General features: G+C 33.4%; 1 protein-coding gene and 1 pseudogene across 1 annotated transcript; both read right to left on the bottom strand.

Moving 5' to 3' along the window:
- Positions 1-3,545: 3,545 nt before the first annotated feature.
- On the bottom strand, positions 3,546-4,245 carry LOC148932631 (uncharacterized; annotated as a pseudogene).
- Positions 4,246-9,109: 4,864 nt separating this feature from the next.
- PSAT1 (phospholipid sterol acyl transferase 1) lies at positions 9,110-15,615 on the bottom strand. Its single transcript, XM_089063500.1, has 17 exons — positions 15,363-15,615; positions 14,738-14,873; positions 14,371-14,515; positions 13,716-13,885; positions 13,565-13,641; positions 12,806-13,019; positions 12,534-12,708; positions 12,036-12,135; positions 11,813-11,907; positions 11,230-11,281; positions 11,045-11,116; positions 10,300-10,468; positions 9,944-10,048; positions 9,773-9,857; positions 9,586-9,694; positions 9,442-9,502; positions 9,110-9,363 (listed from the first exon to the last, which is right to left on the bottom strand). The coding sequence occupies exons 1-15, from the start codon at positions 15,594-15,596 to the stop codon at positions 9,613-9,615; spliced, it is 1,911 nt and encodes a 636-aa protein (XP_088919626.1). The 5' UTR covers positions 15,597-15,615; the 3' UTR covers positions 9,110-9,363; positions 9,442-9,502; positions 9,586-9,612.
- Between the last annotated feature and the right edge of the window lie 987 nt (positions 15,616-16,602).

Genomic DNA, 16,602 nt, shown 5'->3' with positions numbered 1-16,602 from the left:
GGTTTGGTTTGATTCGTTTTACTATTAATTTAGTTTTTCAGAAACTAATTTGAGTTTGGATGGGCTTTGGCACAGTTTATAAACCACACGACCGCGGTTTACTTTTTCTTCTTGTTTCTTGATTTCTTAACAGACAATGGATTATTTAGTTTAGATTCTAAATTAGATGGTACTCCCTTTGTTCATTATTAATTGATGTGCTTCTTTTCGGCACGAAAATTGAAAATAGTGTGTTAAGTGGATGGTGAATAAAGTAAGAAAGATGATTTAATTAACTTAGAACCTCCTAAAATAGTAGTGACTCTATTAACTTGAAATGGAGGAAGACTACTACTACTCCCTCCGTTCTATAATAATGGAGGCAAAACTTTTCGGCACAGAGATTAAGAAAAATTGGTTAGGTGAGTTAAGTAAAGAGAGAATAAAGTGGAAAATGAAAAAGGTAGAGAGATGAAGATAGAAAAAAGTAAGAGAGAGTAAAGTAGGTGTGGAAAAATGTGTTGACTTTTACTAAAAAGGGAAATGACTCTATTACTATTGAACGGACGGAAATGGAAAAACGCCCCTATTACTATGAACGGAGGAAGTATTTTTTTTTACTTGCAACTCACTCACTCTCACATACATTGGCTTTCAAGTTATTGATTCAAGTAAAAATATCATACCAAATGAGCTTTGACTAATTTAATCTAAATATTGAAAAATAATATATATATATATATATATATATAGGAGTGATCAAGGTCTAACTAATTCTAAGTGTATAACTAGAGAATAAATCTCAACCATACAATATGTCAATCCAAAGGCTAAAAATAAAGGCAACAAACCTTTCATATTTAATTAACAAAAAGAATAAGGGCATTATTGGAAACTAAATTTTATGGTGGAATCATTCAATCTCACCCAGAATTGCTCACGCAAAATCAAACTTGGCGACACCCTTCTCCGCTCCGCCACCGCTCGCAGCACCGGCAGACCTCCATGCCTGTGCCTTCGCCTCTTCCTGCTCCTCTTCCGCCTCCTGCAACTTCATATCCCTCTCATCCATCACCGCCAGCCACTAAGAGGTCTCCGACGCCGTCGATCTGGAGCAGCGTCGTAACAACAGTAGAACTCCTCTCTTCCTCGAGAAATTCCATCGCGTCAACAAGACGTAGCAAGACTCATGCTGATTTGTTGCCATCTTCATCGTTTACGCTTACGCTCAGCAATCTCCATTGTTAATTGCAAAATCTTCATTGCAAGAGCTGATTTCTCCATCTCACTTGTGGATTTCGCAATCTACTATATCTGTATATCATCTCAAAAGATGATTTCTCCATCTTCAATTGTCGATTTCAGGATCTACTAATTCAATATTTCATCACAAGAGTTGAATTCACCATCTCATGAATTGAATTATCAGATGATCGAAGATGGTTCACTTTAAGATAGAAATAGTTCACCGTACTTCATTAAAATATCAAATATCATATTTAATTCAATATAAACAGCATTTCACTATAAATATTATATGCATCACTATATGCTCAATATACTTCACAGAAATGAAAAAATATTAGACTATAAGATATGCATAATTTACTTCACTATATGCACAACATACATCACTATATATTCATTATACATTATAAAGCATGCATAATATACTTCACTATAAGCACAATAGACATACATCACTTTATATGTGTTCATTTTACTGCTTACAAGCCCAACATTATAATTGATATGCTTTATAGTGAAGTAAATATCGATTATAGTGTACTGTTTTCCATATCAGTGAAGTATATTGAGAGTACAGTGACGTATATTGTGCATATAGTGAAGTATATTTTGCATGCTTAGAGTGAAGTATACTCTAAGCATGTAACACTTTACTCTAAACACATTTTACTTCACTGAAGTTATAAAATAGTGCACTATAAGCATGCATCACAAAAACTTCACTCTAACCATGAAATACTTCACTCTATGCACGTTTTACTTCACTGAGTTGAAAAAACAGTGCACTATAAGCATGCATCACAAACACTTCACTCTAAGCACGTTGTACTTCACTAAAATGAAAAAGCAGAGCACTATAAGCATGCATCACAAACACTTCACTCTAACCATGAAATACTTCACTCTAAGTACGGTTTACTTCTCTGAAATGAAAAGAGAGCAATATAAGCATGGATCATAAACATAGCAATATATGTGTTTGTTTCACTGCTTACAAGTCTTTAGTTCACTTATTACATGTTTTGGTTCATTTATAGTGAATACATACTTACCGTGAAGTTGAAATACTATACATTGTAGTAACTCTAATGTAGAGTGATGTAAAACTGTCTTATAGTTGCAAACACGATCCTTAAAAAAATTTTGATAAACATTTGAATATGCTCTATAGGAAAGTAAATATGCTTTATAGTGAAGTAAATATTGATTATAGTGAATTGTTTTCCATATCATTGAAGTATATTGAGCGTGCAATGATGTATATTGTGGTATATAATGAAGTATATTATGCATATAGTAAAGTAAATATGTACAACAGTGAAGTAAATAGTGAACAAGATATTAAAAGTAAAATAAGAACTGGCTATTGAATTTAAATGAAGTTTTCTATAATAGTCCATGAACACTTGAAGTTTACAATCATTTTTTTCTACATCTATGTCCATGTTTTTCCCACATTCTTCATAATGCTTTGGTGTTGTTGCCAAATTCTTCAATGACTCATGGTTTGTTTCATTAATGCGCTGCAATACTTTGCTCTTAGACTTTGGAGTATTCTCTTGCTTCTTGTAGATAATCCACATTTCCAATCTTGTTCCCACCTACCATAATAACATTCCATACGTCTCATCAAAAAAATTTCATAAGCTTCTACATTTGATTTTGTTTTCCAAGACATTTTTAGCCTCTTTATGTTCACATCCTTTATTGATTTGCATTGCATGTGATAACCCATTTTTGACAAATAATGACAAAAATACATTTTCTGCAATACATTATCTTGAATATCTGAGGTAGTTCACTGTAAAGAGTACTCTAGTTCAATGTAAACCTAATAACATGCATAAACACTTCACTCCAACCATGGAATACTTCACTTTAAGCACATATTACTTCACTGAGATGAAAAAACAGATCACTAATAATATGCATCACAAACACTTCACTCTAACCATGATATACTTCACTCTAAGCACATTTTACTTCACTAAATTGATAAAACAGATCACTAATAACATGCATCACAAAAACTTCACTCGATACATAAAATACTTCACTCTAAGCATGTTTTACTTCACATAAATGAAAAAACAGTGTACTATAAGCATGGATCACAAACACTTCACTTTAACCATGGAATACTTCACTTTAAGCACATTTTACTTCACTGAGTTGAAAAAACAGATCACTAATAATATGCATCACAAACACTTCACTTTAACCATGAAATACTTCGCTCTAAGCACATTTTACATCACTGAGATGAAAAAACAGATCACTCATAACATGGTTCAAATTGTTTACATCATTCCAACACTTCAACTTACGTCTTTCTTTTCCAAGTTAATTTCAGGCAAAATTGATGTGCCTTCAGCCACTAGTTTGCTCTTCTCATCATAGATTTCCATCATCTTTTTCCATTAGATCAATCCACTTTGGATTATCCTCTTGATCGACTTCCATAGCATGTGTCATATTATCAATTGGATTTGACACAGCTTGGTCGCCTTGAGCAACCTCGACACCCACCATCCTAAGGGCAGTTACAGCTACAACCTTGAAGCAATTGATGTCTTTGCCAGTTGCCGGAGCATTCTTTATAGAGTTCATCATTTTTTTAATAGAAGCTACAGCCTTCCTTATTGAACTTTTTACTTCATCATTTGAAGGAGCTTCATCAGTTGAAGGAGTTTTGTTTGTTGGCAGAGTATTCCCAAGAGCTTCATTAGTTGGCAGAGTATTCCCAGGAGCTTCATCAGTTGGTGGAAGAGTATTCCCAGTGGTAGAAAGGACAGGGGCAGTGACAATGATTGAATCATTATTGATATATAAAGCTTCAATGGAGACCGGGTCAACAATGCTTTCTATGCTTCCTCGACCTATAACACCACCATTTTTGAATTCCAATTGACCTCTTTCCCTAAGAAGGGTGGCTGTCCAGTTCCGGGCAGTGGGAAATCTTCGAACCACCATCCTCGTCCTGTAGACAACCCTATCAACATAGCAAGCCTGCAAAAAGGTTCAAACATGGATGATAAGCTGGGATGACAAACACTTCACTCTAACAGTAGAATACTTCACTCTAACCATGTTTTACTTCACTGAAATGGAAAAACAAAGCACTACAAACATAGATGATAGACACTTCACTCTAACACTGTAATACTTCACTCTAACCATGTTTTACTTCACTGAAAGGGAAAAACAAAGCACTACAAGCATAGATGGTAGACACTTCACTCTAACACTGTAATACTTTACTCTAACCATGTTTTACTTCACTGAAAGGGAAAAACAAAGCACTACAAGCATAGATGATAGACACTTCACTCTAATACTGTAATACTTCACTCTAACCATGTTTTACTTCACTGAAATGGAAAAACAAAGCACTACAAGCATAGATGACAGACACTTCACTCTAACACTAGAATACTTCACTCTAACTATGTTTTACTTCACTGAAATGGAAAAACAGAGCACTACAAGCATCGATGACAAACACTTCACTCTAACACTGGAATACTTCACTCTAACCATGTTTTACTTCACTGAAATGGAAAAACAAAGCACTACAAGCATAGATGACAGACACTTCACTCTAACACGGTAATACTTCACTCTAACCATGTTTTACTTCATTGAAATGGAAAAACAAAGCACTACAAGTATAGATGACAGACACTTCACTCTAACACTGGAATACTTCACTCTAACCATGTTTTACTTCACTGAAATGAAAAACAAAGCAATACAAGCATGCTCAATACAGAGCACAATAAGCATAGATCACAAACACTTCACTCTAATAATGTAATACTTCACTAAATGAAAAACAAAGCAGATAGTTGTTACTCACGATCGGAGTCTACGGTTGTTGTTTTTCTTTTTTTCTTTCGATCAAAACCTACACAAAAAATAGAAGTAGTTAACTGTAGTAATTAACTGTAAGCTAACATCTGTTCTGTTCAATTTGGATTCCATAATAAACTACTGCATATCTCACTTATTAAAAACTCTCGTCGTTTGAATTTGCAGAATTCTCAAAACTAACTTTTATTCTAAAATTAAATCTAAATCAGAATGAGAAATCTAAATCAGAAACTAGTAGAACAACTTACATTTTGAAAAATCTTTCTCATTTGGATTCATTGTTCGACTATGGATGGAGGCGACGGCGATTGCAGCGACGATAGATGGAAGCGACGGCGACGATGGATGGAGGCGACGGGATGAGCAGGGATGGAGGCGACGGGATGAGCAGGGATGGCGGGAGATGAATTCTGCAAATGAGAAATTAATTCAATTGTTAACCCTAATTTTATTAGTGAAATGTCCATTATACCCCCGCCTTGTATAGTGAAGTAAATCTGTGATAGAGTGAACTGATTTCTCCTTCAAATTCGAAAATCACATGTGTTAAAACTAGCCCTTGATTTTCTTGATCTTGTGGCCGTGATTTGTTCTCTAGTTATATACTTAATGAGCACTTTCCCCCTATCACTACTCTATATATATATATATATATATATATGGGAGTGATCAATTGCTAACTCATCCCTTAGTTGCTAACTACTATTAATTTAAGATCATAAGATTTTAGAAATCTTGTGGTCTACAATTTGTCATGTGTAATTTCATTTTTCATTTTTTAATATTAAAAAGATAATAGCAATTATCAAATTTAGGGTTTAGAAATATAATGTCAATACAGTGTATGAAATACATCAACACGAAGACATAATAATGTCAACACAATTTCATATTGACATTTTACAAGCATAATATAGGCATATTATGTAAAGTGTAAAAATACGAAAATTCAAAAAAAAAATTCACTTTTTTTTTTCAAATTTTGACATCGGAACATATGCATGTTGTATATCGTTGGAATCCTTATAAAATTATCTTTGATTTGGTATATGTTATATGAATTTAAAGTTTTAAGATTTCTTTTAAAAGTTAGTTATAACTAACTTGACATTAATACCCCTATTGATTTTTATTAGAATTAATCCTATAGCCTTATTGACGTTTTTTGTTGATCATATTGACATTTCGTGGTTGATGATCTAGGCCTTTAATTTAAATATCTAATGGCTATTATTGAGTTGTAGTTAGCAATTAAACATTGAGTTAGCAATATAACACCCCTATATATATATATATATATATATATATATATATATATATATATATATATAGGGGTGCGTTATGCTCCTTTGCACCCTAAGTGTCCTATTTCCTTCTTAATCTCAGCCCTTGGATCCTTGAATTGGATGGTTGTGATCAATGCATTATTAGTCTATAATGTTGCATTATTAGCCGTTGTGCATTATTAGAATGAAAATGTGCATTATTAGTCTATAATGTTGCATTATTAGCCGCTGTGCATTATTAGAATGAAAATATGCATTATTAAATGACACGTGGCATTAATCTAACCGTCAGATGACAAAATCGTGGGGCTAGGATTAAGAAGGAAAAAGGACAAAAGATATGAAAAGGATTTGATTACATCCCTATATATATATATATATATAGTCCCATTATCCACAAATCCACTCTTAAAGACCGAACCACCGAACCCTACCAAATTAGGGCTTTTAGATCTAGTTTTTTATGGATAAGATATAGAAATTTATAAATTATTTTCACCTTCATCACGAGCCTATTTTAATTTATCTGAAGGTAAATAAGTCATACTAACATGTTACGAAGATTTAACTTCGTTCCAGAATATATTACTTCATTCTAGTAGGTTTTTACTTCATTCCAGTAGGTTTTTACTTCATTCCAATACGTAAATGTGGTTTCGCCGTCGTGTGCCGTTCTTTCTCTCTACAATATCTATCACCCACGTCATGGCGCTAATATGGTTTAATAAACACATGGAATAATGTAATAAATTATAGGAATGAAGTATGTGTAGAAGCATTTGAAGTCCTACGGGAATGAAGTAAAAATCTTATCCAATGAAGTAATAACGTTTATGAATGAACTAATAAACTCACTTGAATAAATTGCATTTTTAAATGTTAATCAAGCTAAAACCCACGTCAATGAATTTGAATGAAGCATATGTTGAATCATTTCAAAACCTATTGGAAGCAAGTAAAAACATGTTGTAGTTTCAAGGTATTACGTACATAATGAAGTAATAGACCTATATAATGAAGTAAAATGGGCTTGTAATGAAGCCGAAAAAATTTTCACAGCAGCACATCTCATCAAAAAAACTAGATCTAATGGCCCAGATTTGATCTCTAGTTCGGTCTTTAAAATTGGTTTGACATTGATCACAACTATATATATATATATATATATATATAGGGATGTATTCATATCAAAACGCTAAGTATGAGTAAAACTTAAAACACTTGCAGTCCATTGGATCGTGTGATCTAACGGTCAGATTAATGCCACGTGTCATCTAATAATGTAGATTTTTAGCCTAATAATGTACATATGATAATAATGTAACATTTTAGTCTAATAATGTACATTTCCATTCTAATAATGTACCTCGGCGAATAATGTACATTTTTAGTATAATAATGTAGCTTATCACAGCCATCCAATCTAAGGATCCAAGGGCTGTGATTTGTGCTGTGTTTTACACTGAGATGCTGTTATGACCCTAACATACCCCTATATATATATATATATATATAGGGTCTTGTTAGGTTGAGATTTATCAACCTAATTGAGAATTGAGATGCAATCTCAGCCACTCATCCAGAATATTTGTGAAATGTCAACAGCATGTAGTTCATGTCAACAGAACGGCATATTTGTAATTTTATTATTTTTTTTAAATTTTTTTTAAAATTTTTTTAAAATTTTTTTTTAATTTTTTTTACATTTTTATTTATTTTTTTTCGTTTTTTTATTATTTTTTTTTAATTTTTTTTTTCAACTACATATACAATTCATGTCAACTATACATCAAATGTCAACAACTTTATTCAATAAATACTATTTGATATAAATTGTACATGTAGTTGACATTATATTGTGTAGTTGACATGAATTGTGTGTGTGGTTGACATGAAATGTACACATAGTTGACATTATATGTGTGTAGTTGACATAAATTGTATATGTAGTTGAAAAATAAAACTTTAAAAATTAAAAAAAATTAAAAAAAATTAAAAAAAAACTAAAAAAAAAATTAAAAATTTTAAAAAAATTAATAAAAAATTAAAATTAAAAATTAAAAATAATATTTATTGAATAAAATTTACTATGATATTACCATTCTACCCTTTCATAATTAATTAATCTAAAGATATTTTCCATGTGGAAAAATCTGGACCACTCATTTAATAAAAATGAGTGACTGATATTGCATCTCATTTCTCAATTAGCATAAAAAATCTCAATTGATCACAATCCTATATATATATATATATAAAATTATTGGAAGTGTTAATAAATTAAAGAAATGTATATAGTTCAAATGCAATAAATCTAAATAAGATTTAAGTTTAACAAACAACCAATAAACATCTATCAATATTTTGATAAAAGCACATTCATTAGAAAATAAAAGTTATCCTACTTAAACCCAATAGTAAATTTAAACAACTTTAATAATGCATACTTAATGAATTATGTACTTTTGCTTTTGAAAAATATTCTCATCCGTCCCTAAAAATTTATCACTTATTTTCATTTTTGTCCATTTTCATACGTCCTTAAAAATTTATCACATTTCATTTTTATTATTTTTGGTAGTGAACCCACATTCCACTAGTTAATTTTTACTCATATTTTATTATAAAATCAAATATGAAAGTAGGATTCACACACCACTAACTTTTTCAACTCATTTTCTATTACATTTCTTAAAATCTATATCGGGTCAAATAGTGACAAATTATAAGGAACGGGGGGAGTATATATTTAATGAATTACCACCTTTTCTAGGCAAAAAAATAACTGAATGACATGAGACAGAGAAGCTATTCTAGAGTCTAACACAGTCGTGGTACTGGTACACACAAAAAATAACTCTACATCACTACTCCTTCACTTCCTACTCCTACAAAGAATACAATCCCGCACCATACTCATACTTGTCTTCCAAAAATGATGGTGCTGCTCCTCCCTCTGCTTTTATAAACTCTCACTCTACAGAATAAACATTTTAAGATGCTCTGTAAGTCCACATTTATACAAAACAGACCACCAAACTTCCACCACTATTACCTTTTTACAATACCAAATACCAATGCCTTCCTTTCCATTTTCCAACCAGATGGATGCAACCCTGCCTGCATTCAATACATTAAAACCGGTTCATCGTCTAGTAAATCGAATGTTAGGGGTCAAATTCTTTCATTTTATACGCACTCGCCTTGAACCGTATCTTCTTCTACTTTATATATAATGCAACAACAGGTCAGCTGAAGAGTTCTTCAGCCTGCAGCTCTGCCCTAAATGAACATCTCCAAAAAGATACCTGCGTCAATGTTTCTAAATTTATTAAGTTTTCAGATGTCTCCTTGATTTATTTCCAGAGAAAGATTATTAGTTAGACCTGTATTCACAATGCTCAGGCCATGCACATCGGGCTTTTCCATAATCCCAATAGCAGTCCTCGTCCCTTAGAGGTCCACGGCTAGCTGTTTGTCCACAATGCGGTGATATAGTAAGATTGTGCCGAGGATGATATGACAATGGTAGGAAACAACAAAGTAATGTATTCAACCTTTTGTCACAAAGTTGGACTTTTTGTCAGGATGGGTATCGTGCCATGTCTCTAGCCACAGCTCCCGCATTAGTATTGGAGATCTAACAATGTTCCTGTGATTGGCTGCAAATGAGATAGATTGATCAACTAAAGGGAACTATATTATCATTCACTCAAAAGAACACTCTGGGACTGTTCATGTCAAACATTCAAGAACTTTTGGCATTTATGTCATCATGCATGATGCATCTCATGATTAGATAAAATTACACGTGTCAAAACCAATATTCACATGATTTCACCAATTATAATCCGGCTATACTACAATAATATCTGAATCAACCAAAGTATGATAGGCCAAACAACTGTATTACCTTTATCAAGCTCCCAAACTGCTGTTCTCTTTCCTGGCACACTTTCAGAGTCTTCATAATAGGTCATGTACTTCACTCTAGGAGATCTGGTCATGTTGGGTATTATATCCATTTCAGGATGATGGTCAACATCTAAATGCACTTGGATATCTGAGCCATCATGTTCTGACTGCAACTTGTCAATAGACCTCTCTTAGCAAGTAAGAAAAAAGATACGTAAACTTTTTCTAGAAAATTTATACATAATGGCTGGCGTAACCAGCTAGCTAAAAGGGAGAAGAGAGGGATCATAAGATTCTAGTATCCAGAATAGCAAGTAATAAATTTATTAATTTAATTTATTGGCAGCAGAAACTAGTTCAAAAATGCAGTAGCAAGTGTGATCATGAAAGAGTTCAGAGCCTGACTGGGTTCACTTTATCAGCCAAGTTCCTGAGAGTGACGAGTCATCTACGTAAATTATATGGCAGCAGGTGTCAAGGCCTAAAGGACATAATCATGGTTACTAAAGCAGCAAAAGGGTAATTTGTGCATATTAGCAGTTACAATCCTACTGTCAGGGGAATAGCTTTAATTGTAGATAAGGAAACTTTTAGTAAACTACAGTATCAAAGAGACAACCAAAAAAGGCAAAAATATTACACTTATCAGAGCAGTAAGATTATCTGAATTCAGAAGTGTCTAATAATCACAGTTAAGTAAATCACAAGTAAAAACAATCACTTCAAGGAAATTATTTAAACACCTGAGGAGCCCTTGTTATATTTACTTTTGGTCCCAGCCAATTCTTGCACCAAGAGAGGGAATTGTATGGTACCTGCAAACCGGATGACAACCACTAGGTGAAATACAGCAATGAATAACAAACAGTGAAACATCATGGCTCGAGATTATTTAGAAGGAAACATCTGCACTTTACAATCACTGTACCGTCTCATCCCCACTTGCAGCACCAGGGTCTCCATCAACCAGGTTTCCTGACCTAAACAATAAAATACAAGAAAAGTGAACCAAGGTGTCTATCTACTAAAGAGCATATAATTACTGCATGTCAAGAAAGGATGTACACAACAAATTACATCAAGCAATGCTGCAACAAAACCATGGCAGTATTCTAAAATCATGCGTATATGTTAGGTTTTTAGCAGTCCTATACTAACACTTCTCGTGCTCAATCAGGAAAGCAAATTGAATGTGTAAAAAACGATCACATTCATTTCATAAGAAACATGTTTTACCCTTTGCTCACAAAGCGTCCAAGGTATTCAGTCTTCTATAATTCACACGAATAGATTGAAATAGAATGGGACGCCAGCAATATAGGTTCTTACTTCTGTGCTTCAACCCAAAAAAACCACATAATAAATAACTAAGAACATATTTGCAGATACAAATGATTACTTGATCATCTTATTTCTCAGCATCAAAAGTGAAAATAATTTTCAGAATTTAAGGATAACAAATTTAACAGAAACTTTAAATGAACAGATTTTATAATGCACATAATATGCACCTGGAATACAATGATCCTTCTAGCTCATATATTACATCAGTTATTATCCAGTTATCAGGATAAGGCTTTCCACTTGGTGCAAAATAGTACCCAACCTGCTTAGTCACGTGTCAAGATTATTATATCAGTATCAAAATTGAACATGCAATCTAGTCACGTCACAAGAATGCCATTCAAGGAATAAAGTGCACAAATGACCTACTGTTACCATTAATTGACATACCTCAGTTTTTGAATCTATTCCATATATGCAAAAGATGTTCTTTAGAGGTGGCCTGTCCCACGGTGTTAGTGGATTCAAAACTGGATCATTATGATACAACCTGAAATATATTAAGGATTCACTACATATCACTCAGGTGCTGTGGACCATGTCAAATTCCAATCAATAAATGACATACAAGATTACCATAGTTATTATTGAGCGACAAACTACACTTGTACAATTTTCCTAACATCCACTTAGTTGCAGGTGATTAAACTTACAATCTGTGAATATGATATAAGCCAGATAAAGCTATTGCAAAAATTAGTACTCCACTTTAGAAGTGCTTAGCTGGAGGAGCATAAACATTCTAACAGGTATTGGATGATAAAAATCTATGTATGTATATGTAGAACACATTATATGCTGACCATCAGGGTCATATCTATTGCTTATAGGAGAAATTTTCTGAAACTAAAGCACAAAGAAGCACAGCATTCACAGGGTACAGCTTACTCTTCTAACTGGTACAAGAGTCTTTGACTGTCAGGGTCATAGTCAGATATAGATTTGAAAAAAGTTCCATCGGAAACTTCCCGGGCGGAAAATGATTGGTGAGTAGGAAATCCATAATCCATGTCGGACAGGTTAACCGGTGCTGCTCCGATAAATGAAGGATAAGCTTCATCTCCTGCCAATGCACTTGCATGCATTAGCATGATCCAGATACATTTCAAAGAAGTATATACCACTGTAACATAATGGTGCATGCAAGCTATATTCCGCACCTCGAGTTGTTGGGATTTCAATATTAACAACATTTGTAGGCCAACCGGAGTAGTTAATTTGAAACTCATGGTCATCACAATGGTAAGCTTGATGCCCCTTTTTATTCCAAGCTGAGAAATGCTTTAAGTATACGTTCTCAGTTCTACAGTGTTTTGAGAAAGGCATCATCCATAACGCTGATCCAAATGAGCTGAACATCAAGCGAGCTGTTCCCTGATGACTTGCCAGTGGATTAATAAGAGGGGGTCAATGCAGGTAACAGAGTAAAATCAGCAGAAAATACAGGCATTTGAAACAACCTCTCCCCCGAAAAAAATTATAGAAATAAAAGTAGATAAAAGAAAAAAAATACTAATAAAGGGGAAGAAGAAGAATAATTAAATCACAAAAGGTACTCCAGCACAAGATCTCTGGCATAGCCACAAATTCATGCATTGCAACATTTCTTCACAATATAAACACACCCAGGTGATAAATCTGAAGTTTCAAAAGCAGGAAGCTACTGTGCAATAATATTTGCACACAAATCATTTTGATAATCGTTGAAATTAATAAGCAAATAGAATGTGTTCCTGAAACACGCATTGCTACATTTCTTCCCTCTCCAACCTGCCATAGCTAATAGCAACATACAGCAGTTATTGGAAGGCAAAACCAGAAAATTTTGCTTCAAATATATTAAACTCACTGGTAACACAACAGGTATATCAAACTTTGACCTAAATGTAAAATTTGAGATTATGGAGATAATATGATACCTCAGAAACCGGAAGACCAAATGTAGCTCCTGAAAAAGTTGCCTTAATAGTCTCAACTGATCCAAGAAGAGGGGCACCTGAAGCCACCCAAACACCATAAAGACATATTTATAAACATAATCAATTAGTGAAACAAAGTTCACGAGCATACCGACAGCAAAATAGGCATGGATGTGTTCATCCAACCATTTGACGTAATTTTTGGGGGGAATTTCTAATTTCAACCACTCCAAGAAATATCTGAATACATTGTTTCCCAGTGAGTGAGCAAAAACCAATGACGGTCCACCACGGAGCTTAAGAGCAGTTTCAAAAGTAATCCTGAGTATATCAAAGCACATACAATCATTTGTATCACTCATTAGTTTGAAGAGGGTTGAACCTTTCTAGCCAGAATAAAAGACTAAAATGAACCAAAAAGACTAAAATTAGCAAAAGACATGAAATAACAGCACATATATTTTTCAAACACCCAGCAGGTACCCTTACACTCAAATGTACACAGAGACCTGGTGATTGCATTGTATCTATATGTGAATCCTAAATTTGATGGTGATACAACCACATTAAATTTCAGTAAGAATAAAATAATGATAGCAAATCCAAATATCCTTAGGTAGCTTTTGGTACATGAAAATATTTCTCAAAAGCCTTTCAATTTTGTTAAAAAAAATTATTTTATTTTCACTACTTATTCTAATAAGATTGCAAAATTTGTGGTGCAGGAAATTGTTTTAAAAACTGAAAAAATAGATAATGGCTAATAAAGCTGATGGAAATACACAGGAGAATGAGAAGATGGGTACTTTAATTTATGAAAATAAATGTCCCGCTCCTCTAGTTTTGCAGGTGACAATCTCCAGTCATATGGGGCTGCAATTATAGCATTAGCCTCAATACCAAACTCAATGCACCACTTAACCCATTCTTTCCATACTGAAGACAGAGGACCTGCAGTATGCACATGACTGTAGTTTGTCAACTTCAATAAATGCATCTATCAAGTTATTCGCCCAATGAACATTGAGAAAGAGGAAAATTTCAACTCAAAAGCACTTGAATATACAAGGAGCAAACTGCATATTGGGCATAAACAAATTTCACAAACAACTTTTTCACTGAACTCCAATTAAGACTTAAAAAGGCACATACAACATCTCATCCAAAGCATACCTGTGATGTACCCTGGATCAAGCTCTGTAATAGCAGAAAGACCGCTATCAGGCCGTGACTTGCATTCAACATGATCAGTTTGGTTGTATGGGTCAAGCAACATACACTTGAGCCAGCAATTTACAGCAGATAGAAGCTGAATATGTGGCAACAGTTCATCACCAAGCACAAGAAGAAAATATCCAATGTTAGTGAAATAGTAATAAGATACATGACATATATTTACATCTAATCCTGATCACGATTTGTTCCATAAAAGACAGAGTTATAATAACTTCAACATCACAGACAAATCAAAACCTCATAAAAACCTCCAAATGTCATAATCGCTATGGTTAACATTCATATTTTTCCAATTATACAATTTTTCGATTTTGAATCATTGCAAAACCTCGGTAACAAAAATTACGTTCGCCAGTGCAACAAGCACATATAGACATTCATTATAGGTAGAATTTACTTGTATATGGGCGATCATGCCTACATTATTATCCAAGTAGCACGAAATTCAAAGCGGAAAACGAATATAGAATAATGAAGCGCCGGAACCATAATTTAAACTGCGATTCGCATAATCATACCGGTTTTCAAAAGAAAAAAGAGAGAGAGGAAATGATGAGAAAACCTTGGTGGTGTCGAGCCACACTAAATCGAGAGGATTGAAATCGAGAGGCGAGTAAGGACAGTCCAATATAGACCAGGCTCTGAGCTGAGTGGAGGCGAAGCCAGGTATTATGATTCCAGAGAGTTTGCTGTGGCCTCCGGTGAAATCGGCGGCGTTGGTTTTGGCTGCATCGGCGGCGGTAGAGGTGAGGAGGAAGAAGGAAGCGAGGAAGATGGTGGCGTGGTGTCCTCTCATTGGGCGCTGGGTTTCAAAACCTGACTGACTCAGTCTGATTGGACTGTACGGTTGGGAGTTATATGCTGCATTGCTATTCACATCGAAATCACATTATTGCCCCTGCTAAACCTACTTATTACACTCTGCTCCTGCTTCAACTCAATCGAACGGCTCTTTACTATTTTTAAGTTTTTATGGATGAAAATACATCCAAACTATATTTGGTTGTCGGGAAAGTAAAATTGACAAAAAAAAAAATGATTTCTAGGAAAATGAATCCTGAAAATATGATTCTAAACAATTTTACTTTCCCGTGTTTAAAAAAATCAAGATTTTAAATTTATATTTAATTTAAACACCAAACTAAAAATATATACTTATTATTATTTTAATTATAAAAGAGAATAATATTGTAAAAAATGTAATAAATTATTAATTATTAATTATAAATAATAATAATTATATTACTATTATATTTATTATTACGATGCATAGTTTAAATATGGATTATCCATCATAATATATAATGATATAATTATAATTATAGATACATGGAGTATTATACTCCCTCCGTCCCAGAGAAGTTGGCATACTTTGAAAATGACACGAGATTTTAGGAGGTTTTGTTTTGTGTGTTAAATGGAGAGAGAAAATATAATTTTTATATTCATGTGAGAGAGAACTTTTTCCAAAAAGGGAAATGTGACATCTTTTATGGGACAAACTAAAAAGGAAAGTGTGCCAACTTCTCTGGGACGGAGGGAGTACTCATTTATTATAATAATAAATATAATAATAATTATTTATATTATATAATTATATTTTAATTATTAATACTCCCTCCATCCCATTAAATATGCAACATTTGGGAATCGACACAAGTTTTTATGTTGTGTTGTTTTGTGAGTTAATGAAGAGAGAGTAAAGTAAGAGAGATGAAAAAATAGAGATAGAGATGTTTCCATTTTAAGAAACGTTTCATTTTAAATGGGACAAACTAAAAAGGAAAACGTTTCATTTCGAA

The sequence above is a fragment of the Salvia hispanica genome, chromosome 2 (assembly GCF_029641045.1).
Source record: "Salvia hispanica isolate PSC_SH4W2 chromosome 2, Shi_PSC_v1, whole genome shotgun sequence".
Lineage (NCBI taxonomy): Eukaryota > Viridiplantae > Streptophyta > Magnoliopsida > Lamiales > Lamiaceae > Salvia > Salvia hispanica.
The sequence above is the reverse complement of the archived record's forward strand: the minus strand, read 5'-3'. Positions and strand labels throughout refer to the sequence as shown.